Genomic DNA, 24,629 nt, shown 5'->3' on the forward strand with positions numbered 1-24,629 from the left:
ACCGAAAGAAGGGGAAGGAAGCCCTGAGTGAGCACGGACAAGCCAAGCCGGGTGAGCATCGGCCATGTCCCGCCCCAATTCTGGACACCGTCGACATCACCACCAACCACCACCATCTCCATCTCCACCAACACCGAGCACCCGCTACCATTTCGCCGCGACACACAGTCAAGGTGCCCACGCGCTTTTGCTGGCGTCTATCCCGCTCTCTGGCCGTCCACATAGTCGCTCGCGGCCTCTGCCGCTATTCTTTCTTTGCCCAACATGGCTTTCCACGCGCCTGTCGCTGTCCGTGTACGTTTTGCCACGAGTGCCTGTCAACCCCGGTTTTACCCTTCGCGCCACGATTCTGTCATGGCTAACAACATTCCACAGAAGGCGGCCTCGTTCGCTTCTGAGTCCATCCCCATCATGTCTACCGTTCTGAGGGCCCCGTCCCAAGCGCTTGGCCACCCGTCTACATCTCTGGGCATCAGACAATTCCATGCCGCGCGCCCATCATTTCGGTCTGCGCCTGTCATTTCTGGCCCTCTATCTTCAGGTTCGTGGACTTCGAGCTGGTCTGGGAGTGCGTGGCTAATGATACACATACATATAGTCCCAAGACTTGGACTAGGCAACCACCCGTTGGCTCGATCCGCGCCCTTCTCCGCGCTCCACGCACGACACCTGCCGACTACATCTCGCAATGGTCCTCTCTCCCAACTCCGCTCGCTCTCTCGGCCCGGCCTGGTTGGCTTGCATCGTATCCAGCAGCGAGGGCTGTTCGGCGGCCCTTCGCAAGACCAGCTCGCTCGGCTCGAAGAGGCGGCGCTCAACAATCCAAACAGCGCTTCCGCCCAGGCCTCTTTCTACTCTGCTCTGATGCGTGCCAACATGCCGCAAATCATCGTCAACCGATACAACACCGGTCAATTCGCAACCAACGCCGCCGTGGATAGACTCTACAACTCCGCCCTACAGAAGATTGGACAAGCTAGCACTACGCAGGCTGGCCACGGCCTCACACCACAAGGTGTACAGTCTGTCGCTCAGGCTGTCGGTGCCAATGCCAACGCGGCTCAGATTGGCAAAGTCACCGGCGGCTCCGGTGTCAAGAGCGACCCAGTCTATGTCGTAGTGGAGGAGTCACTTATGAGTGTCATCTTCAAGTGGGTTCGCTGGGCCTTCAGCTTCGCTCTGGCTGTCTATGTCTCCCTGATCCTCATCACTCTCTTCGTCGAGACGAGCGGGGTACTCAAGAAGGTTGGCGGTGGAACCAGTGCTGAAGTCCGCCCGGAGCACCAAAATACACGCTTCAGCGATGTCCACGGATGCGACGAGGCCAAAGAGGAGCTTCTCGATGTCGTTGATTTCCTCAAGAACCCTGAAAAGTACAACAAGTTGGGCGGTCGTCTCCCCAAGGGCGTCCTCCTGATTGGTCCTCCTGGTACTGGTAAGACGCTTTTGGCGCGTGCAGTTGCTGGCGAAGCCGGTGTCCCCTTCTTCTACATGTCCGGTTCCGAATTCGACGAGGTCTATGTTGGTGTGGGGGCCAAACGTGTCCGCGAACTCTTCACTGCTGCCCGCTCCAAAGCCCCGGCTATCGTCTTCATTGATGAACTCGACGCGATAGGTGGAAAGCGCAAGTCCCGTGATGCCAACTACCACCGACAAACCCTGAACCAACTTCTCAACGATCTCGATGGCTTTGACCAAAGCACCGGTGTCATCTTCATTGCGGCCACCAACCATCCCGAGCTTCTCGATTCTGCCTTGACTCGTCCTGGACGTTTCGATCGTCATGTTCAGGTGGAGCTACCCGATGTGGGTGGTCGCCTTGCCATTCTCAAATATCACACCAAGAAGATCCGCCTCAACCCTGACATCGACTTGTCTACGATTGCACGTGGTACACCTGGATTTTCCGGAGCAGAGTTGGAGAACCTCGCCAATTCGGCTGCTATCCGCGCCTCGAAGCTTCAGTCCAAATTCGTCACGCTAACTGACCTCGAGTGGGCCAAAGACAAGATCACTATGGGTGCTGAGCGCAAAAGCCGTGCAGTCCCACTGCAGGACAGGATTCACACAGCTTATCACGAAGGCGGCCACGCCTTGGTCGGTCTTTTCACCAAGGGTTTCAACGACGTTCACAAGGCAACCATTCTTCCCAGAGGACATGCTGCCGGTATCACATTTTTCCTTCCCCACGAAGAGCACCACCACACCCGCCAACAATACATCCGCCAGCTGCAAGTGTGCATGGGTGGCAAGATGGCTGAAGAAATTATCTTTGGGGCCGACAACGTAGCCGACGGTGCCTCTGGCGACATTCAGCAAGCCACTTCCATAGCATACTCCATGGTCACGAGCTGTGGTTTCTCCGACTTGCTTGGCAATGTCGACTTCAAATCTAATTACGAAATGGTCTCTCCCGAGACCAAACGACTCATAGACAATGAAGTCCGAAGGCTCATTGACGAAGCTAAATTGAGCGCGAGGGCATTATTATTGTCAAAACGGCAAGAATTGGACCGATTAGCAGACGCATTGGTCCAGTACGAGACGTTGGACAAGGAGGAGATATTGAAGGTGATCAAGGGCGAAGATCTACCCGGTCGGTTGAAGTCGATGCCAGACGCGCCCATCAAGATTCCAGACAGTGGCCTCCCAGCCGTCTTGCCAGCACCCAGAGGTGGCGATGATGGCTCTGGTCCCCCGGGCCCCGGTCTCGTAGCGTGAGCCAAGTCGAGTCTTGATAATAATACAGAATTACGAAAAAAAAAGAAGAAAGGAGAGCTTGCAGCTCGCATGCAACACCTAATTCAAATGCAAATATGAGCTATCGCAAGGTTCCTCTCTCTCTTTGTCTCTGTCCCTCTCCGTCTCCCCCTAATCAGCTACGTATCATGCCCCCGGCTCCCCAATTCCCTTTGCTTTGCATCGTACACATGGACAATTTCATGTTTTTGTTTCTGCGTGTACATGGACATCCAAAAGTAAGAACAAATTGCAAAGTTTTTCTCCGTTGGCGACACGTGTGTCGTTTGCTTTGGTCAATGCTGACCTTTTTGGGGCACGGGCATGGCTTGCGTGGCACTGAGCATTGAGTTGAGTGGGGTTGGATGCAGGACATATGAGGAAAGGGTGTGGCGAGGGGATGAAGATGTTTTTGTGTTGATACGAGAGGGGGGCATAGGATATAGGGGCAATAGATGGATTGTATAGCAGAGATTCAGAATGAATAAATCATATGAAGTATAAACGAGTTGGGAATTGTGTGCCTATGTATACGTAGGGAGATATGTGTATGACAACCATCGTTTTTGTTCCAATCAAGGGTGTGACGAGTGCAACCCTCGTTCCATCTCAAGACCAGTGCAGCCAAGACAGACAGGCAACTGCCGATACCGCTCTTACTTGGTTCTGAGATCTAGGTATAAAAGGAGCCTTATGTTCCTAGATAGATAGACAAGTTCTTCTGTCCTTTCGTACAAGATTTATAGGTGCAGGAATTAATTCGCTCAATCTCTATACAGACGCGCACTCCCATATGCCTTTGAGTCGTATCGGACCCCTTTCGGACGTTCCTACCTACCTGTGTCGTTACAAAGGGAGGGAGGAGGGGTACGTCCATAGTAAGATAGGCGTTGAAGCCTAAGGGGGTGGAGAAATCTCTAGTTATCATATATATAGGGTTAGGGGGGAGTTAGGTAAATTAAGAATAGGGGAGGTAGAGGGGAGTGAGGTAAGACGGAGTAGAAACAAGGGAGAGGGAAAAGGTACGATACAGTATAGTAAGATGTAAAAATGAGAGACTAGGGTTTTAGATTGGGGACTGTTACTAGCAATATTACTAGCTACACAGCATGTGTACACTAATAAAGTAAGAATATAAAGAGGAAAGTGCAAGGTAGACCAACGGTTAACACTAGACTACGTTAGGCTACAAAACAGCGCAATAAATAGTAATGTAGGCAGGTACCTTATCTCTAACCTCCAGAGCACTCTTTTCTTGGCTTGTTGTACCTACACACAGACACGAAGACACACAGACACACAGACACCCCGACACACAGACACACAGACACCCCGACACATGCACGCACGCACCACACCACGCGTCCCTTGCTTGAATCATCCGTGAATCTCCCCGTCTTACGCGCACTGACCGGGGGCGATAGGAAGTCAGCGCACGTGCATAATCACATCACTTCATAGTACACAAACAACGGAAGCAAGAGTAAGGGATACCGACCGGTACCGTACACGGTACACCGCAAATCCCCACACTGTGGCACAACCTTACTGCACGCATAGTCGCTACTCCCCCACAGTGCTTTCCCATCCCCATACACAGTACATGTACACATGCACATACACATACACATACACATACACATACACATACACATACACATACACATACACATACACATACACATACACATACACATACACATACACATACACATACACATACACATACACATACACATACACATACACATACACATACACAGCCCCCACCCCCGCAGCGCATACTATCTCGCTTACTCCAACACCCTATCATCCAAGTACCTTTGCTGTGTCCGCCATCTCGTCTACCGTAGTCCAGTCGCATCTAGTCTGGTCCCAACGAGATGCCGAGATTCTTCAAGATCCCGAGCAGCACAAGGTAGAATGCCAGCTACTCTGGCCCAGGCGTCAAGATAAGGGTATATATAGTATAGCATGGCATGGCGTACCCAGTATGAGTGATTTCCCCACTCGGAAGGTTTGTCTAGGCTGGGTGGGTTGGGGTATTGCCACTGGCACTGGCACTGGCACTGTAGGTAGAGTATGTGGGGGACTAGATGGAGGGACATTGTTGTCTTGTGTGATGCTGTGCCGGGCCGTGCTATGCTACGCTATATATTCCTTTTGCAAGAGTGCGAGGGGGGTATAAAAGGTCTAGTCTGGATGGAGATGGCGAGGGGAGTGTACTTGTTTCCCAGGCTGCGTTTTGGGATGGGAGTGGAATAGAATTGGGGGAGATGGTAGAGTAGGCTGGCTACCAGCCTACCCACCTACCTAGGGTATCTCAATGCAGGGCAGCAGACTGGCACCAAGAATTACCGCATACTGTACTGTGTACGGTGAATGTGCACGGTGTTGGTTTGGAGTGGAAGGGCTCGGTTGCACGCACGACGATGCATGGATCTCTTGTCTGTCTGCATGAGGCAGGGATGCGGGGTGGAATAGAGGCAGGAAGCGAACACAGCAGGGAAAAGAAGGAAGGAGCGGCTAGCTGGCTGGCTGGCTGGCTGGCTGGTCAACCAGTTGGCTGGTCGGTGCAGCCCAAGTCCCTTCCTTCTTTTCCTTCATGTATGTGATGTTGTTATATTGTGTTGCAGGATCGAGGCTGTGCATCAGCACCAGCACCAGCACCAGAGCGGTTTTCGTCGGGTTAGAGCGGGGGAGGATCATGAGGGAGGGAGTAGGTGGGTGGGTGTTCATGCACACGCAGTACCATGTCTACTCTGCATACTGTAGGTCCTGACCTAGGTTTTAAGTACGTAGGTTGTCAACTCGGTATCGCGACTACAACGACGCAACTATTGGGGGGGGGGGAGAGAGGCGAGGTGAGGTCACTGCGTAGTACCTAGAATAGAGCATAGTATGGTGCAGTAAGCCAGAAACCATCTAATCAATATGAACACCGCATAGTCCAACACCGTATCCACCCACCTCTTCAACGAGAAAAAGGTACAGTACCTATGCATAGGTAGTAGATGGTAGAACAAAGTAGACACATCCATGCATCTAACCAACAAGCCAACCCACCCATCCACAAACGTCATCACTAATACCCCCCGCACCACCACCACCCCATACACACCACAAGCCCAGCACCGATACCCATACCCATTACCCACACCCATCCCGTCCCCACTCTCGAAGCCCTCTCGAAGCCTTCCCGCGTCTCCATCACATCTGACAAGACCAAGAGCGAGAGCGAGCCACCAATTTAGCGTCCTGTACCCGAAACTGCCTGTCTGCCCTTGCGCCAGGCCGTGGGAAAAGAAAGAAAGAAAGAGAAAAATTCACTGTCATGCCCGCCCCCCCCCTTCCTCCCTTCCACCTCCATGATCGTGTCTGAAATATGAAGTATGTGTGCGTAACTAACTGGCTGGCGCTGACCTTGATTGTCCCAAGGCATTTTGAAGCGAGAAAAGCAAATAAAAAGTACCAAGTTGTAATAAACATTTGATAAGATGGAGAAAATTTGACTTCTAGTATCATCCACATATTTTCTGTTCCCTTTCTTCTTCTTAGTTCTACCTCTTCTTCCTTTCTCCTCGTAGTTCCTTACGCCTCCTCGCGATGCAGCACCGTACAGTGTAGTCTGCAGGCGACCACGGTTGGTTCGGTGTAACAAGGTCCAATCAAAACGGGGGAAAACTCTGCTTTGAGCCTTGCCATGCTGGGCAGCTTTGCTGGGGCCGCCCTAGAGTAGGTGGAGCGGGCTTGTTCGGGCTGGATTGGGGACAAGACTGGACGGCTCACGGTGGCTAAGAAGGAGCTCGCCTTGCATCACGCACACACACACACACACACACACCAACACCCAGATGCACTTCCCTGTGATCAGAAGATGAGCATCACTTCTTCTAGCGCTTCTAGCGCTAGTAGCGTACAGATAGCAAAGCGGCCGAAAAGGCAAACAAGCATGATTCTAACTTTTTTTCTATTTCATCCTAGAGTCCCAGCGGCTGAAAATGCCGAAAACAATGTCTATATGTTTTGATCGCATGCAAGCCACCCATTTGAAAAAAACCCCACCAACACATCTGTGGATATTCCGCCCATGAAAAGAAAATGCGACGTATGTGACATGACCTCAAACGCATGCAAAAACAAAAGATTCGGATCAAGAATATACACAGGCGACCAAAAGGTCAAAGGGGGCCAGAACTGGCTGGAAGGAAGAAGGATCGACTCCATGCTGCTGGTACCATTGAACCGGCATGCCAGCAGCGTCATCAGTCATGGCGTCATCAAAGGGGCAGCAGTAGACTGCAAGTTTTTGCCTTTTACTTTCACTGTCCCTCGCAGGCGTCTCAGAACCAGTTACTATTCGAGTAGTTCATGTCAAAGCTGGCCAACGCGCCAAATGCACCGTTGCTCTGGTCCACCGGCCAACTCTCGATAGATGTGACATCCTCGAAATTACTCGGCATAGAGATGGCTGCTGTCTCACTGAAGTCACTTGGAGCTGTGCTGGTCATGGGAATGGGTGCAACGACGGCATCTTTGTGGTAGGTAGGCTCAAGCTCTGGCACATTTCCCATCGGTACCGAAGTTGGCATGGGAACCGGTGCTTCAATGTTCTCGCTTGGCATCGACGTGGTGAAGCGATAGACAGGACTGTCTTCCCAGAACAGCGACTCGCTAGCAGTCGAAGGAGGCTGTGTGAAATCAACGTCTCCAAAGAAATTTGGCTCTCCGACTTCAGAGTGCGCAGACGATGCTACTGTGAGACCAGGGCCGCTTTGCTTTGATTCTCCGCTATGCGAAATCGGCTGTGTCCAGCCGTCGCTAAATTTACTTGGATTCAAGGGAAGGTCACCGGCAGACCACAAGGGATTGAAACCAGAGGATGGAATGCCCCATTCATTGTCGATGTTAGGCAAGCAGTCTTGCGAAGGAGAAGTCGACAAGCTTCCATACGCGAATGTGCCAGTGACTGGGGTGGCAGTATTGGCAGCCCAGGGCCACTGCTGAGGTGCGAACGTATCACTCACGTTACTACTAGGAGACCCTCCCTCTTGGCCGAAGCTCTCGCCTTGAGTGCCGCCTTGAGTATTGAACATGTTTTCTTGAAAGGGTACACCGTCCAGAATGGGGTTCAAAGGCACCGATTCTCCAGAGCGCTGATTGGAACCGAACATGGCATGGAAGTCATTGTTGGAGAGCGAGAGGGTGTCCATGGAGCGTGTAGCTGGCACTTCTGGCTTGCTGTAGTTGGGAGTCCCCTGCGTCAGAGCAGTGAAGGCTGAGTGGCCATGTAAAGTATGGGGACGAGGGATCTTGTAAGGTACACCCGAGACATGAGCCGAATTGTTGTTACGGTGACAAGGCTTATGGTGGCCATTTGCAAAGACGGTCAAGTGGCTATCTGAGTGTGCTGTCGAGAGCTTTGGTTTGGCGCGTGCATCATGAAGCGTCTGGCGGCCCGTGTCCAGGCGAAGATCGACCTCTTTCTTGGTACCACACAAGCACTTGCCGCCCAGATAGCACTGACAGGCATCGTCGTGAGCTAGAGAATCGTCAGAGTCGTCGAAGACGGCCGTGCCAGTGCTAAGCATACCCGTCGCGTCGCCTTTGTCCTTGAGTTTGTCCTTCTTGTCGCCACAGTCGCACTTGGCGTGATGGGACTTGGACTTGCGCGCACCGCGACAGTGCTCACACTGCTTGACCGGGCGTCCCTTGGGGTTGATGTGATGTAGTTCACGATCTAGAGAGCCTTGTTAGTGCCATGCCGAGGCGAGGTGAGCGCCGACGAGCGCCAATGAGGCAGCGTACCGTTGTGGGTGCAACCGCTCACTCGGTGGCCCTTGATGCAGGACGAGCAAGCCCATTTTTCACCATCGATGACGGGCATTCCGTGGAGGGCACGGCCGAATGCGGTCGTCGCAGATGGCTATGCACAGCCGACAGGTGACGTTGAGAGCCAATGGGCAAAGAAAGGAAGCCAAAGGAAAGAATAAGACAGCACACGAAGGGCGCGCCGTCGGTGGGAGTGAATGATACAGATCAAAAAGAATAGGGTGGGTGGGAAGGATGCTAAATCAAACGCGCCAGTTGGGTATCTTGGTCAATGGTATGCTTTGCTGGACGAGGACCGTGAACGCCTTGTGTAGAGAACCGAGGACGACAGAGTGGAGAGTGGAGAGTGGAAGATATTCAAGGGGGAACCGAGCGCAAGAGGCGCTGGCCGAAAGCGTTAACGGGGCTCCTGAGGAACGACCAAACCAACTGGACGGTGCGGTGTTGTGGTGGTGAGGTTGGTGATTGGGGGGGGGGGAGAGGAGAAAGAACGAGCGGGAGGAACAGGTTAAGAAAGGAAGGCAGTCGGCGTGCCGAAGTGCCATTGGCTGGGGTGTGGGAGGGGGGGGTTAGCGTCATCGGCAAGAGCGCTCGGACGGGCGGTGGTCGAAGGTGCAGGCGCGATCAGCCATGGCGGCGGACAAGGCAGGTGCCAGGGCCCGTGACGATGGCGATGATGGCGATGATGACTGACGATGGCTAGGTCCTGCCTTGTCTCGTCTTGCCTTTGCTTGCGCCCGGTGGCTGGTGACGGCCGGCCTTGCAGAGAAGCAGCGACTAGCGGCGAGTAATGTGGAGGATCCATTTACGGCAGCTGTCAGCGCCAGGAATCACTATAGTGATAGTAGGTACTACTATACATAATGATATACATAGTACTGTACACAGTATGTCTCGACCGGTTGCCGATACTGACCACACTGCTTATCCTCCCCCAAGGCCAGCTGTCGGTCCGGTATGTAACAGTAGGAAGGATTCAGGGCCCGTTGCCAAGTGACGATCACTATTGTGTGCAGCCGTTGCTCCCAGCGCCTTCCTACCGTCTAGGGAAACGTTGCTCCGGTGCGGCCACCACGATCAGGTACCAGAACTACATAGAACAGCTGTGGTTGTATTGGATGCTATGGTACTAGAACATACGGTGCCGGCACATGTAGGATAGCTCAAATGCTGTGCTCGTCTGCCGCCTCCACCCCCCAGATCCACCGCACACCCGCGCACAGTGCGTGCTGAACTGCATGCGAGCGCTCGAGCGATGCCTCTCCAGGTTCCCTCATGGAAAACATCGGCATATGAATCGAGAGACAGGGCACAGACGGGCCTTCATCGGCCAGCCCTAGGGAAGTCACCATCTACCCCAGTGTTGGCACAGACTGACCTCGACGCACAACCCCATACTAATGTACCATCTATATGCGTCGCCTTTCTCTGTGGGGTAGGTATGCCTTGTACATGGTGTCTTGACATCGGGAAAATGATGTATGATGCTACGTAGGTCGCAGAAAATAGGACGGCTGCCGCGCCCATGGTCGCCCTCACGAATTGGACCGTTCACCTCTGCAATCCAATTGATACCACTCATGGGTATCTATCGCAGGTCCCAAGGGCATTACTCCACAGGAATAAACTCGTATCCTACGCATGTCAGCCTAGTCACGCCATCCTCAATCAACACGTAACAAAGTCGAGTTAGCCAAGTGATGACCATGATGCTGGACCTGGTGTTGGTGAAGCGTGCTGATGACCACATGTGCTTCAACACCTAATTATATTCAGACTACTGTTTGAAGGCAACGCTAGAAAAATCATCTATCCTCGTGTAAGCATTAATCTACCGCTTCGCGATGGATGAGGTACCTAGATCGCTGGCAAGGGATTATTCTTACTCCAAAACGCACAGCAAGCAAGCAGGCAAGCAAGCATACTGCAAAATAGTCACGACAACTGCCCAGGTAGCAACGTGCCTCGACCTTGCCAGGACAACTAGCTGAGAGGTGCTCGATACCGTAACCTACGAAGACTAAGCATCGCAATACACACTATAGGATACACATAATATTGGCTTTCCGACAGCCCACCACGGTCACAAATAGTGCTATAGCGGTTGCATGGGTTTCAGTTCTTGGTGAGGAGTGCAACGTGCTCAGTAGCCGTCCGGAGCGTACGGTCTAGAGATAATCCGAACGGCGACTTCACCATCTCCATTCACTCTAAAGTTGCCGATCAACACGGCAGGCAAAGAACGATATCTATTTTCCGTGATACCAAAACGCCCAACGATGTTGTTACAAGCCACTTCCAGTCCTCGAGGGGAACGTCTTTCCTCACCATGCACCGCGCTAGTACCAAAGGCGCAAAGTCCGCAAAAGCTCCCTCGGCCTTCAGGCTGATCCAGCACACGCTTTCTCTCACACACATCAACACTGGACCACGCCACGCGTTTGCGCGTAAAACGCCAGTTTGGTTCCCCCATCCTCTCCTAGGCGCGACTCCACATTCCTTCTCATAACCGCGACGCGCCACGAAATGGCCACTTACGCCGACCCGGACGCGCATATGGGTGGAGCCGGGCCCTACGTCAATCAGCATGGGACACCGCCCACGCAGCAGCAGCAGCAGCAGCAGCAGCAACAACAACAACAGCAACAGCAACAAGAACAGCAACAACAACAACAACAACAACAGTCGCAACAGCTGACTGACCCTGAGTTGCGCCTACATGAGAATCTACAGCAACTTCGTGAGGGCGGCGACATGATTCACACTGGCGGACCACAGCAGCCACAGTATCCGCAGTTGGCTCAGATGCCCAACATGGGAGCACACCAGCATTTTCAGGGACCTTCACGACCAACTCACTCTCCGCAGCAGATGGCGCATGCTGTGATGAGTTTGGAGGGACAGCAGGAACATTACGATCCCAACGATCCGAGCCGCAAGAGGTCAAAGGTGTCACGCGCCTGTGACGAATGTCGGCGCAAGAAGGTACACTCAGTCTATATTCTTATGGTGAACTAGCTAAGTACAGCTAGATTCGATGCGATGCAACGAGCGAGAATGGACCTGAAGCCTGCTCGAGTTGTAAGCGAACGGGAGCAAGATGTCAGTTCAGTAGACAGCCCATGAAACGTGGTCCAAGTAAAGGGTAATGGTCAACATCGACGTGAGATCTCTCTGCTCGCTAACTTATGCCACCAGTTATATCAAAGAATTGGCGGACCGCTTGAATTCCCTTGAAAGCCAAATCCAGCAACCACAGAATTCTGCGCATAACTTTGACTTTGGAGGAATGGGAGACCAGACGTTTGTAGACACCCAGAGCCCGCCCCAATTCAAGCGTCAACGAACTCACTCCATTACGGAAGGATTTCATGAGAATTTTGGTAGGCCTAGCTGGTCGGCTCAGGATCGTGGTAATGGCTTCTCGTTCAGCAAAAGCGAGCACCTTGTGCTAACATCAAAAAGATCCTTCTCTCAATGGTAATCAGCGCACATCGTTCGGTGAGATGACCTTGGCGGGCAGTTTGATCACCGGTGTCAATGAAGGAGCCATTAGAGCGTACGTCTGAGGTATATTGGTGAGCTCAGCGCCATTCTGACCCTCTGGCAGATATTACACCGTCGTCCACCCTACCATTCCCATCCTATCTCACAACGATTCGGCTCTCAATCGCCTGACCAATTGTCCTGGAAAGTTGCGAGAAGCTTTCTTCCTAGCTCTGGAGGCTTGTGTTCGCAATTTTGCAGCGAAATCGCTTTCACCAACAGATCTCAGTCTCAATCAGCTTCTGCAACAGTGTTTCACTGCAGTAGATGCGGCAAAGTACTCGCTCAGCAATTCTGATCACTCCCAGCAATTGTATAATAACCTCGTGTTCTGCCAGTCGTTGACACTGCTCGCTGCTGCTACCGATAGGCCTGGACCTGTTGTTGTCGGTAGCACGGCTCAGCTGTTGGGACAACTCGCCGGCTTTATAACCGACCTTGGCTTGAATGACTCGAGGACGCTTAGTGCGCTCAAAGAGCAAGACATCGAGGCTTTCCAGATGGCACGGCGCGTCTTTTGGTCCGCCTTCATTCTCGACCGATTCCATGCGTCCAGTCGATCCAAGGACATCATGCTACCGCTGCATGTGGGCTCCTTGACGCGTGACGATTTTTCCGCTCTGGGTGAGGCGGGTTATCATCTTGCCCGTAGGTCATCCAAGTGTTGATTATGGCGCTATACTGATAGATTTTTCAGGAGCCGCAAAGATTATAGGGCAAATCGCCTATGTCAACCGTGCAGGAACTGTACCGGATATTGATGCATCGTCACCCTTCACATTCGCCACACTTAGCGCGACATCGCCTGAATCTGTGTACCTCAACGGGCAATTGACAGACTATCGCGAGTCCATTGAGATCACTGATTTTAGCAACACTTCACCGCCATACTTGGCCTATCAGTATCTACGTGTCTTTGTGGCACGGCTGTCCTCTCAGCATGTGCCTTCGCCTGAAGTTCTGAGTTTGACAAAAGATCTACTAGGAACTCTGACGGAAGGGCCAATGACCCCTTTGCACCACATTCTCGCCGCGCTGGCTGCAACGTCGTTGATTGAGCTATCCGACAGGGTGGAGACGCAAGTGGAGGCACATGCTGGCATCAAGGAATTGAGTGATGCCTTGGCAAACGGACGCATCATCTATCCGAGTTCAGATGGTCTCGGTTGGGATGCCGCCCTTCGTGACTTATTACAGCAGAAGAAGACGCCTACACCGCCCCTCAATGCGCCTGAGCAGAATACTCCTGCACCACAGCCGAACATGGCTGGTCTTCAGCATCTGGCCGCCGCTGCAGTCGGCGAGCGTGAAGGTACCGACGCTGCTCCACCCAACGCTGGCGGTGATAGGCCGTCCTCTCAACCATCAAAGGTTGATCACGATTTATCAGCTGCAATGGCAGCTGCGAATGAAGCGGCGCTGGCTCAGGCCACTGCTGCTGCTGCCCAGCAGCTTTCAGCCTCACCTGTTGGAAATAGCAGTGAGTTTCTACATTCTTAGTACGGCTACATGCTTGATATTGGCGTACTGCTGGTTCCATGGTTTATACCCCGGTTTGTGTCTTCTCATCAATGGAAGTTTCGGGTTTATTTCAAGTGGGCACAGGTGATATATAATCAGCTTCCTACAAAAAAAAAGCAATACTGATAAAAGAAACCATACTAATTGTGTCTCTGCCTTGAAAATGGCCAACTATGATCGAAACAAGACAAAGTTTCTAGGTGAATAAGAATAATCACTTCGTTTCCTCATGAAATGTAATCTTTCGCAGCATCCCAGAGAGCCCAATTGCACGATAATGTACTCGACTTGCTGCTAAAGCTGCCTAAGTGGTCTCTCTCGAAGCTGACCACGTGATTACAACATCTGCGAAAAACTCTCATCAGAGCTACGCAATATCTCATCAGCTCGTGGTCCACAACTGGCAAGACAATAAAGCGAGCATTGGTCGGCCAATGAGATGTTTTGCAACTAAGCTTACAAAAATAGTGTCGGGATGAGTCGGCACCGAGTTGGCCTAGGGAACCGCAGGAAGCTTGCAGATGGTGTGACTGTCAGGCACAAGAACATCAAACTTGATGCCACGAGACAGTTTAGCTTTTTTTGCTGATTTGATGTGTAAAGTCGAAGCAATAGGAGAACGATGATTTGAGAACAGAGACAGGCTTTGGCGAGAGTGTGGCTGGCCGTCGGTTGCCACGAATACGGTAGTCTTGATGCTGCTTGCCGATGGGCAAGTCGGTTGGGGGTGGGTAGGGGGGAGGTGAAACGACAGGAGCATGAAATTTCCAGTTGAAGTTGCAGAGATGATAGCTGGGTTTCTGCATTACCTACCGTTTAACAGAATAGCTATTCCCGTCGCAAGTGGAGCGCAATGGCAATTCATGCGACGCATACCCGACGTATGGATACACATGTGGTGGTCCTTGAGTGTCCACCCGTTCAGTCAGCCCGGTAGCGGAAGTGGCGGAGAAGCGGTATTGTCAAGTTTCCACCACGTGCAATGTACGTAATACCGTACTTTTGGTTTTCCATACAGTAAAATGACAAACGCTTAACGAGCAGACGTATGATCGGGCGACAGGGACAACAATTTTTCAACTCGGGTGGAGAACGTACGATTCTGAACGCGGAGCCCTACAACCGCGGAGATGTATGTTATCTCACGGAACTTGCAGGAAAGGTGGGAAAGATATGATGGTTACTGGAAGGATATATAGTAGGTGCAGACAGTGTAATCGTTCTATGCTATCAACCTTGACCCTACTCGAATCCACAATACTTGAACCCTGATCAACGACAAGCAATCGCCAATATCAATACAAATCAACGCCTCGATATTCCTGGACCCATCTTGGCACGAAACATTGTCATACCAAAGGCACTCTACCTCTCTAGCCATGGGCGCTTTAACTCCCGATCAAGTCGCCATTATCAAAGCGACAGTCCCTGTACTGGCCGAACATGGCATTACCATTACCTCAAAGTTCTACGCCGACATGCTCACTGCTCACCCTGAACTCAAGAATGTGTTCAACAACACACATCAAGTGACCGGCCACCAGCCAGCAGCCCTTGCCGGCGCCCTCTACGCATACGCCTCGAATATCGACAACCTCGGTGCGCTCAGCCCTGCCGTCGAACTCATCTGCCACAAACATGCCAGTCTCTTCATTCGACCGGAGCAATACGACATTGTCGGCGAATACCTACTCAAGACAATGGCCACCGTTCTCGGAGACGCAGCAACACCGGAAATCCTGAACGCATGGGGAGCAGCCTACTGGCAACTGGCAGACATCATGATCGGTGCCGAAGCCAAACTCTACAAAGCCACCTCCTACTGGCCCGACTGGAAGGACTTTGCCATTGCCAAAAAGGAAAAGGAAAGTGAGGAAATCACCTCCTTCTATCTGACGCCCGTCGACGGCATGAAGCTCCCCATGTTCAAACCAGGCCAATACATCTCCGTCAACATCCTCCTCCCCGAGCTCGACGGCGGCGTCTGGCAAGCCCGCCAATACAGCCTCAGTGACGCCCCGGGCAAACCTCACCTCCGCATCAGTGTCAAGCGCGAGCGTGGAATCCAACTCGGGGAGCCAAAGCACTTTGAACATCCCGGCTACATCTCCAACATTCTGCACGACGCCAGGACCGAGGGCGATGTCATACGCGTCTCCCACCCCTTTGGCGACTTCTTCTTCCAAGACGACGACGACGACGACGACAACGACAACGACAACAACAACAAAACCACCAACGAAAACACCAATGCCAACATCAACAACACCACCACCACCACCACCACCAACGCCCCCGTCGTCCTAATCTCCGCAGGCGTCGGCCTCACAGCCCTCACCTCCATCCTCAACCACCTCACCGCCCACCCCTCCCCCCGCCCCATCACCTGGATCCACGGCTCCCGCAACCGCCACACCCGCGCCTTCAAGCCGCACGTCGACGCCCTGGCCGCACAAAACGCCAACCTGCAAACCGTGTACTTTGCCTCGCAGCCGCTCGCAGACGAGCAGGCGGGCCGCGAGTACAGTGTGCGCGGCCGCGTCGATCTCGACAAGGTGGACCGCGGCTTGTTGTACACGGGTGAGGAGAGGACGCGGTATTTTGTGTGTGGGCCTGTGCCGTTTATGCTGGGTGTTAGGGCTTGGTTGGAGGGGTGCGGGGTTGGGAGGGAGAGGGTGAGGATGGAGCTTTTTGGGACGGGGGGTGTGCCGCAGGTGTAGAGTTTATGTGGGGGTGTGTGTGTGTGTGTGTGTGTGTGTGTGTGTGTTTGATGATGATGAAGGGTGTGTGTGGGGGAGGGGGGGATGATGTTTCTTTTTTTTGGTGTAATGGTTGGGTTTGTTTTGCTGGCGGTACATTGGGTTGGCGTTGGGACTGTGGGGGTTGGAGTGAGGATGTTGTAGATGTGTGTATTTGTTTTGGGCGTGTTCGTTTGACTCATTTCTCGCGTTGTTATTGTGTCTACACGTAGAGTAGACATCTACAACATGGACCCTTTTCAAACCGTGCAACCTACCCTCTACAATCCCAAGCAACACGCCAAAGTCCCATGAACCATGATGTATGATGTCAGCGTCGTACAAGCACGACCCTCCCTCCTCCCAAGAAGAAACCATCAAATCATGACTGCAACATCACTATCAACTTGCCCCAAACCCAAAAGCACGTGGATCATCAAGACTCTTCACCAACATGTCTAGGTACGCCTCACCCCACCACCCCACCCCACCCCACAAGCACCCGCGCCTCAAAATGTTGACCCTCTCGTACCACCCCATCAAACCCAATCCCCGGCGTGCCACCAAACCCCTCCACAGCCCTGCCCTCCAACACATTCCCCAGAACCGCCTTGCCAGCCGGGGAAAAAGAAGAAAAAAACATGGCATAGATCACAGGTCACATGTCGCACGTCATACCGTACCTGGATACCTGCCCGACCGCCCGCAGCCGTGCCCGACGAGTGGGATGATCCAAGCGTCCCGCGAACGTTGCAGGAACGTATTCATCTTTTGGGAGGGAGGGGGGGGGAAAGGCTCCAGGCCGTTGGGGACATAGCTTGGTAGGGTAGACGCAGCACAGCACAGCAAGCCCATGCGGGAAGAAGCTTGGGGTTGGGTTGCGGGAGGGCGGGGGAGGGAAATGCACGTGGTTTCACTGCTCGTGCGCGGTGATGGGAGAGAGAGAGTGTGTGTGGGGATGTTTGTTGGGGTTGGGATTTACAAAAGTGTCAATGTGTGCGTGGTGAGGGGGGATGGGGGTGTACTTTTGTTGTCTGTGTGATGGACGGACTAGCACACACCAACACCCAGTTCCGGTCCTGACCATCATCACCACCTCCTGAATGAACAGGCGGCCGAGTCCCATTCAAGCAGGTCGGTGGTTATTTGTGCCATGGTAAGATTTGAAATTTCGGGGAAGGGGGTGGGAGGATGATGGAGGATGGTTTTGGGATAGGTGTTGGAGGTAGCGTAAGCAGAATATGCCTACGCTACAGCATAGTAGGGCCGATCCCCCCTCTTGACGAGCAGAACAAACAATTGCACTGGATATGCCGGGAGGGGGTTGGAATGGGAGGGGGAAGGAACGGTAAGTTGAATGAGCGGAGAAGAGAGCAGTCAGAGACGGGTTTGCACGCGCTCCCGCGACACAACCCTACTGCCTGTGATTCGTCCACCCCACCGCACCAGTAGTAAGCCCACACACGTGCCCGAAAAAAACGGGCTGAGAAATAAGAAAGAGAGAAAAGGCGGATGGAATGGGTGGCAGGAAAGAAACCAAGCCAAAAGAGGATTACGGCAGCTTCTACTTTTGGACCCAGCTCATCTCCCGGCATCGTGTTTCGGCGATTTTTGCAAGGGGGAAGGAGGGAAGGGGGCTGGGCTTAAGGGGGCAATCTTCTGGAAAACTACTGGGACTGAGGAGGACAGGAGTGGGGAGTGTGGTTGTGGAAAAGGGGGGGAAGGCGAGCAGAGTGCTCCGTGTTGCGCGGGTCTTTTGCTGTCTGAGCGTCGCGCTTTCCCTTTTTTTTTTCTTTTTTTTTTCTTTTTTTCAATTTTTCAACTTTTGCTGGCTGGTTCCAGGGTGGGTAATTTTCTGGAACGAGGGGAAGGAGGAAGAAGAGGAGGAGGAAGAGGAAGGAAGAGGAAGGAAGAGGATGAACAAGACAAATGGTGTGGTGGGGAGAGGCGGGGGTTGGACAGTCTGTGTCTGGCATGGTAACCGTGCAATAGACCGTTGATGCGGCGGTGTGGGACAAGAACTTTTCTACACGTGGACAGTACATGGCATGCACAATTACCAGGATCGGATATCCTGGCTGCCAAACGTTGGCAACAGAAGGGTACCTACCCGTACGTACGCTGGCCGCAGACGGGCGCAAACGCATGCCAAAAACAAAACAAAAAGACCGGCGTTCAGGAGTTGGGCTAGGGTAGATGGCTAGCTACAGCTACAATACAGCACAGCACAGTAGTGAGTAGTGAGTGTGTAGACGACGGTACCTGCGACTGTGATAGCAACAAGTGTAGCCTTGCCATGAGCTAACCAGTACAAAAGCACACAAGGTTTGAGGCCGGGCTGGATGGCTGAAACACAAAGGGAGGGTTCGGGTTCACGGTCGATCTCGGGTACTGGTATGCGCACTGGTCTTTCTTCCCGGGACACGGTTGGGACTGCACAGACGGAGGGATCTAGCAGGTAGCGTGCCGTCGACCTGACGAGCCTACACCACTTGTGCATGTACCGCCAACTATTGTATGCATCTCTCGGTGCTGCTGCTGCTGCTGCTGCTGATGCTGCTGGTGTGAGTGGAAGCTGGCACTTCTAGTCGACGAGACAATGGGAACTTGTGGCCATGTAGGTCATTCCTTGCTTGTGGACTGACGAACCGGTTTGCTTACCGTAGGCACCCCTAACTACCCCTACTCGACATGTGCTGCCTCCCCCACCCAAGAAAAAAAAAAGGGGAATGGCAGCAGGGACAGTGCAAGTCTGCTCTCCTCTGTCTGCTCTACCATAGGTACCGTACCTTAACCATGCTCTACATATGTACATGGCACATGTATGGTACACTATAGTAGAGTTTATGTGGTGCATGCTTGACCTGGGAGCATGATGTCACTGCCTGTCTCCCTGCTTGTGCACATCCCTTGTGGAAAAGAGGGTCATGGCTTGTCGATTGGGGAACTATCCGTGTGTTGCCAGCTGCAAGCCCCCGCCATCGGGGCGTGCCCAAACGACCTACGGCAGAGTCCAGCATCGATGGCGGTGGGAAGGTTTGCCTGCAGGCCACCCAGTAACTCTATTCCATCCATGCATGTACACACAACACACACACACACACACACACACACACATCCACACACACATCCACAGTACTATCTTTGTATACAAGTATCTACCTTGCCATACATGGTGGATCAGGGGTTGTTTCACCAGAACAAGGAGGGCGAGCAAGGCGCCAGGCCCTGGACCGGGGGCCTGCACCAACGCTGATGCTGGACTGAAGACTCACCGCCCCAACGCGACTGAGCCCGGCCCGCAACTGGACAGCGTTATGTTACTTGTTGTGTCGATAGTACAGTGGCACTGAGCTGTCCCCAGGCTCCAAACCGACTTTATTTTCTCTGCCCGTCCACCTGATTTGTCCGTGTCTCGCTGTCATCTTGGGTGAGCCCGGGCCGAGTGGTGGCACGAGGAGAGAGGGGAGAGGAGCAAGCCAGGAGGAGGGTAAGCGGCAGCCTGCCGCGGAAGCCAGGCTGCCCTGGGTGTCGAGAGCAGTCCATGCATCGCGCGCCTTCCCTCCTTCTAGCGGCCTTCCACACGGCTTCCAAATCGGGCCCATGCTCTCTTGATCCCGGCACTCTCCAGGAACCGCTGAATCGCAGCTTGCCATACCTATTGCAGTCTTGCTCTTTGTGGGTGTGGGTGGCTGTTGTGTGCGTGTGTATGCACACCCTCCTCATCTTTGTTCTGTCCGAGACGGTGCAAAGACGCCCTGTTCGCCCACGCCGACCAACAAGGGGCCGTGGTACTCCGCCTGGGCACGAGGCCAGGCTACATGGCTACGCTCGCAGTAGATACTGTGGATAGCCTGTAGCCTGTAGCCTGTAGCCATGCACCCGCAGTTGCCTTTTCCTATCATGGTACGCACTGTACCGTGGTGACTGGTTGGGTTGATTTGGACTGAGAGAGTAGAGAGAGAGAGTGTGTGTGTGTGTGGAGATCTTCATCTGCCCAACATGGCAGGACTGCCCCAGCGGCTTGGACAACGATTCTACTAGCAACATAGCGGAGAACTATCAACTGTGTGTACGAGGCTAGGAGCCGTCATGCTGAAGCTGTAGCCTCCCCTCGTGGGAGATGACCACAAGGATAGCGCGGCTCGTCAGACGTCTTCGCCATGACACTGGCAAAAGCTGAGACCACGTCCTTGAACTCCCTCTGGCCATGCATACTAAGGGCCATGCATACCCGCCTCTTACTTTGATCTACCTGCACCACCACACTCTCTGACCCCCGTGATCCAAGACCATCTTGCGACCCTTCAGAATCACCAAACACAACATCCACCCGTTGAAACGTCCATCGACGCGGTTGCATCTCATCTCGCACGGTAAGCTGCGCCCTTCCCCTGGTAGCCAGCAGCATTCCACACCCAAGAATTTCCCACAGGACACAGTCAGCACTGGTCCCTGGCACTCCACCCACCGCTTACTGGACGGGACTAACGCTTAGAGGTAGCCACCAGAACTCTTTCATTCTCTTGCTGCTTGCTGGCCGGGAATCCATCATCAACCCAGGCAATTTTACCGTCGACTTTGCAGACTTTGCATTGGTCCAGAGCATTTTCGATCAGGCACTTTTGCGGATCGCTGCAGCATCGAGTGTACGGTCCAAGGGATCCAGCCATCCATTCACCCTACTCTCCCGACATCAGCCGTTTTCCTTCAACAGTCACCGCTTTGTGTGTGTGTGTGAGTGTGAGTGAATAAGTGAGTGTGTGGAGAAAGAGAGAGAGAGAGGGGTAGCAGATTCCACAGCGCCCACGACGTGCACAGATTTCTGACGGCAAAAAGAAAAGAAAGAAAGAAAAAACTCTCTCTCCCCAGATACATTCGACCAACGACGACGACGAGGAGGAGGAGAGACTGACGGTCTGTCCAGAAGTGCAGCAGCCTGAGCACCAGCCAGGAGAACGAGAGAAAAAGAGGTCTTTGCGTCTGCCCAGCCGCCTTTGACGTGCAGAGCGGCGGCGGCCTCCAGGGAGCTTTGGGTCGCACCTGCCTGCGCGGATCCTTGATTCGCCCAACCAAAGCAGGCCTAGCGCCGACTTCCACTTTCTGGGCAACGCGCAACTGAGGAAAGAAGTACCTGCACCTTTCAACACCACGTCCAACCCCCATTCACCGCCATCCCCTGCCCTGCCCTTCTTGAGGGCTCCATATTGCTCAAGGTACGTACCCTCGCCCGCCTTTGCTCGTCTTGATGCCGTGCCGCCCGCCCTGTCCCGCTGCACGCCCACTCACCGCTCCCGCTCCCCTTTTCACCCTCGTTGGACGTGGCCAGCGTGACTGCCAGACCGACATTTTCGGGGGGGGGGGGGGGGCGCGCGAACGACGCCTTCTTTTCTTTGCAACCACACCCACGCTTCGCGGCTGCCACCTGCGCTCGACTGTCCGACTGCCCGACTGACTTCACCATCTATCTAGTGCAACCTCTGCATTGACCTGCGCGCGGCCCGATCCAACTTCCTTCCAACTGCCAGAACGGGCCACTTCGACTTGTCGTCCAACGGCTCTGACCGCTCGCATCATCACATTGCGCTGCCTGTGACCGCGAGGCTTCCCGCCAGCCCGCCAAACACGCTTGCTCCCTCATCTGGTGCGCACCACCCCGTTTCTTTGTCTGCCCCGACTCCTGCTGTGTGTGCCCTGGAGCCGGTGTGTCCTGTCACGCGAGAGGACGCTGCATCAGGAATGGAGCTGGACTCGATTCTGAACACGCGATTAACAGTCTACGCAGGAACAGCAGCGAACTTCACCATGCAACACGCCATGCAGCACGAGATGCAGCAGCAGCACTTCGGTGCGCCGCCCTACATGAACGGCGGCCGCATCAAGTCGGAGAACGGCTCTGAACGTGGCGTCTCGCCCCATCCGTCCGACTCGTCGCGTTACTCATCGCAACAACCCCAACAGCCGCTCCCCTCTTATCCCGCCCTCACTCCCCAGCACATGAACAACATGCGCTACCCTTCGCCCTCGCAAATGCAGGCCCCTATGCCCATGCTCAACAACAACAATTACATTCCTCAACCGCCAGACCACACGTATGCACCGCAGCAACAGCTGCCAGACGCGCAGGGCCAGCACAATGGTGGTCGACCCGCGTCCGACACGGGTCCACCCAAAGCCTTCGCGTGTTCGACATGTGGTAAGGGCTTCGCGCGACGCAGTGACCTCGCACGTCATGGTAAGGAGCTTGGACCGCAACATCAAAAGACTGTGCACTGACGTCCAACAGAGCGCATCCATAGCGGCATCCGTCCCCATGTGTGCGACTACCCCAACTGCGGCAAGCAGTTCATTCAGCGCTCGGCTCTGACCGTCCATCAACGTGTCCACACTGGCGAGAAGCCTCACATGTGCGAACGATGCGGCAAGGTACGTTGACTGTGCGTCCCTTGTGTGTGTCGAGCCTACTCTAACACAAGCTGCAGCCATTCAGTGACTCGAGTTCTTTGGCTCGCCATCGTCGCATTCACTCTGGGAAGCGGCCGTACAAGTGCCCGTACGCGGATTGCCAGAAGACATTTACGCGCCGCACTACTTTGACCCGCCACCAGAATCATCACACTGGTACCGTTGAAGAGGCTGCCGCGGCCACAGCTGCTGCCCTGGCTTCGCGGGCTACTGCTCCCAGCCGAACAGGTCGTTCTGATGGCGGCGACTACTCTCAGACTGCGTCTCCCCTCAACACCCCCTCCCCGAACGACCGCACTCTTTCCCTCTCACCCGCCAATGGCATGGGTGCAGGTTTCGTCCCTGGCATGCACCGTCAGACTTCTGACTTTGCCTACGCGGGCAACATGAATGTTCCCCCTCATATGCGTAACGAGATGCCCCAGCCTAGCCCACGTGCTTCGCCAGCCCTTACTCCACAATCGTACGCATCCAGCGTTAGCGGGTCACGACCGCCCATCACCTCTCACCCCAGTGGCGGATATGGCCCACCACAGATACTTGAGCCTCCCACGACGGCCAATCACAACCAGTCTGGAACCAACAGTGCAAATGGTAGTCCTCATATGACAGCCATGAGCTGGCAGTCACCATCACAACAGGCTCTTCCCTCTCCTGGAGGCGCCGACAATGGCTACGTTTACCCTGAGCCGCAATATCAGCAACAGAACAGCATGTACTACCAGAATCCCACTCTTCGGCGACCGACCAGCACTGATCCCGACCATTACAACCCCAACCAGCAGCGGATGGGCAATGACATGTGGGTTCCTGCCTCGAACTAGAACTCATTCCAGGGGTTTTCATGTCATCACTCCAGACCTTTGCATCGGCTAATGCTGATGATCAATGATGATGGTGGTGCTTTGTTCACGAATAGCTTGCCGCAAACCATGCTGGCTCTATTCGCATGTATCACTATCACAAACCCAATCTGCTCTCGAGTTTGTTACCCTGGTGTTTCTCGGCAGGACATATACCCCTGTGTCCTAACAAAAATCTCTTACGTTTTAGCTGGCGTGTAATTTCCTGTTGCCTCCTACACAGTCCACGCCGGATTCCACAAGCTTGCTGGAGGTTTACAGCGTCTTTCGTCTTGCTGGGGAATTCCCCCATTGTAATCCCAAAGTCCTTCATTTCTTTTGTCGCGACTTTTCATTATTTCAATCTTCTTTGATTTGGCGATTGGACACCACTACACAGCTTTCAAAGTGAGCTAGATGTGGATAACAGGAGTTGGGCGTTTGTCGCGCGAGATGGGTAGGAAGGGCGTCTGGCTCGCCTTTTGGGGGTGTTGTTGGTCTCTGTCTCTCCGGCGCATACATGAACGGAATCTCACTAGACTGGTACTTAATGAAGGATCAACATCCGCCCTTAGACTACAGAAATTCTGCGCAAGTAGAGCCAAAAAATGTGAAGAATGAACAGCTATCGGTTATGCCTTCTGATGCTCATGTGAGGCCGTGTCTGACGGAGGTACAATGGCTCTCAGATGTGTCAGCCAGACTCTCTTTCGCTTGGGAAAAGAACCAGGTCTCCAAGTGTCAGATCTGATAAACTTTGTCCCCCAAGTCACTGTCATCTGTAGATGCAATAGATCGACCTTTGATGACATTGACAGATTGCAGACGGTGGATCAGTCGGGGCTTCCTCGACCTTGGCGATACGCAATGACTGTGGCCGTGCACAACCTCCTTCATCATAGCCGCGCACTGGCCGCTTCTGCCGGCGCCCATTACGCGGAGTCGC

At 53.6% G+C, this 24,629-nt stretch overlaps 6 protein-coding genes across 6 annotated transcripts; 5 read left to right on the plus strand and 1 right to left on the minus strand.

Moving 5' to 3' along the window:
• Positions 1 to 264: 264 nt before the first annotated feature.
• On the plus strand, positions 265 to 2,721 carry IAQ61_011287 (uncharacterized protein; the record flags this gene model as incomplete). Its single annotated transcript, XM_003843786.1, has 3 exons — positions 265 to 294; positions 376 to 541; positions 599 to 2,721. 3 exons carry the CDS (start codon positions 265 to 267, stop codon positions 2,719 to 2,721), a joined length of 2,319 nt encoding a protein of 772 aa, XP_003843834.1.
• Positions 2,722 to 5,057: 2,336 nt separating this feature from the next.
• On the plus strand, positions 5,058 to 5,993 carry IAQ61_011288 (uncharacterized protein; the record flags this gene model as incomplete). Its single annotated transcript, XM_066099132.1, has 3 exons — positions 5,058 to 5,350; positions 5,376 to 5,462; positions 5,867 to 5,993. Coding segments are annotated over 3 exons (507 nt in total), but the record flags the coding sequence as incomplete, so codon positions are not given.
• Positions 5,994 to 6,692: 699 nt separating this feature from the next.
• On the minus strand, positions 6,693 to 9,035 carry IAQ61_011289 (uncharacterized protein). Its single transcript, XM_003843788.2, has 2 exons — positions 8,548 to 9,035; positions 6,693 to 8,479 (listed from the first exon to the last, which is right to left on the minus strand). The coding sequence occupies exons 1-2, from the start codon at positions 8,624 to 8,626 to the stop codon at positions 7,083 to 7,085; spliced, it is 1,476 nt and encodes a 491-aa protein (XP_003843836.1). The 5' UTR covers positions 8,627 to 9,035; the 3' UTR covers positions 6,693 to 7,082.
• Positions 9,036 to 10,966: 1,931 nt separating this feature from the next.
• On the plus strand, positions 10,967 to 13,617 carry IAQ61_011290 (uncharacterized protein; the record flags this gene model as incomplete). Its single annotated transcript, XM_066099133.1, has 6 exons — positions 10,967 to 11,556; positions 11,604 to 11,716; positions 11,770 to 11,984; positions 12,037 to 12,130; positions 12,182 to 12,765; positions 12,815 to 13,617. Exons 1-6 carry the CDS (start codon positions 11,098 to 11,100, stop codon positions 13,615 to 13,617), a joined length of 2,268 nt encoding a protein of 755 aa, XP_065950652.1. The 5' UTR covers positions 10,967 to 11,097.
• Positions 13,618 to 15,017: 1,400 nt separating this feature from the next.
• On the plus strand, positions 15,018 to 16,358 carry IAQ61_011291 (uncharacterized protein; the record flags this gene model as incomplete). The annotated part of the gene is made up of 1 exon (XM_066099134.1): positions 15,018 to 16,358. The coding sequence occupies one exon, from the start codon at positions 15,018 to 15,020 to the stop codon at positions 16,356 to 16,358; it is 1,341 nt and encodes a 446-aa protein (XP_065950653.1).
• Positions 16,359 to 20,252: 3,894 nt separating this feature from the next.
• Positions 20,253 to 23,665, plus strand: IAQ61_011292 (uncharacterized protein; the record flags this gene model as incomplete). The annotated part of the gene is made up of 8 exons (XM_066099135.1): positions 20,253 to 20,282; positions 20,688 to 20,752; positions 20,881 to 21,025; positions 21,464 to 21,592; positions 21,849 to 22,020; positions 22,162 to 22,611; positions 22,663 to 22,802; positions 22,859 to 23,665. The coding sequence occupies 8 exons, from the start codon at positions 20,253 to 20,255 to the stop codon at positions 23,663 to 23,665; spliced, it is 1,938 nt and encodes a 645-aa protein (XP_065950654.1).
• Positions 23,666 to 24,629: the final 964 nt, after the last annotated feature.

This window comes from Plenodomus lingam (assembly GCF_022343315.1).
Source record: "Plenodomus lingam strain CAN1 chromosome Unknown scaffold_20, whole genome shotgun sequence".
Lineage (NCBI taxonomy): Eukaryota > Fungi > Ascomycota > Dothideomycetes > Pleosporales > Leptosphaeriaceae > Plenodomus > Plenodomus lingam.

Bases quoted from the DNA above. Each gene is read 5' to 3' on its own strand.
- IAQ61_011289 (XM_003843788.2), bottom strand. From the start codon at position 8,626: ATGCCCGTCATCGATGGTGAAAAATGGGCTTGCTCGTCCTGCATCAAG. The intron at 8,480-8,547 runs GTACGCTGCCTC...AAGGCTCTCTAG, and splicing joins GAGCGGTTGCACCCACAACG to ATCGTGAACTACATCACATC.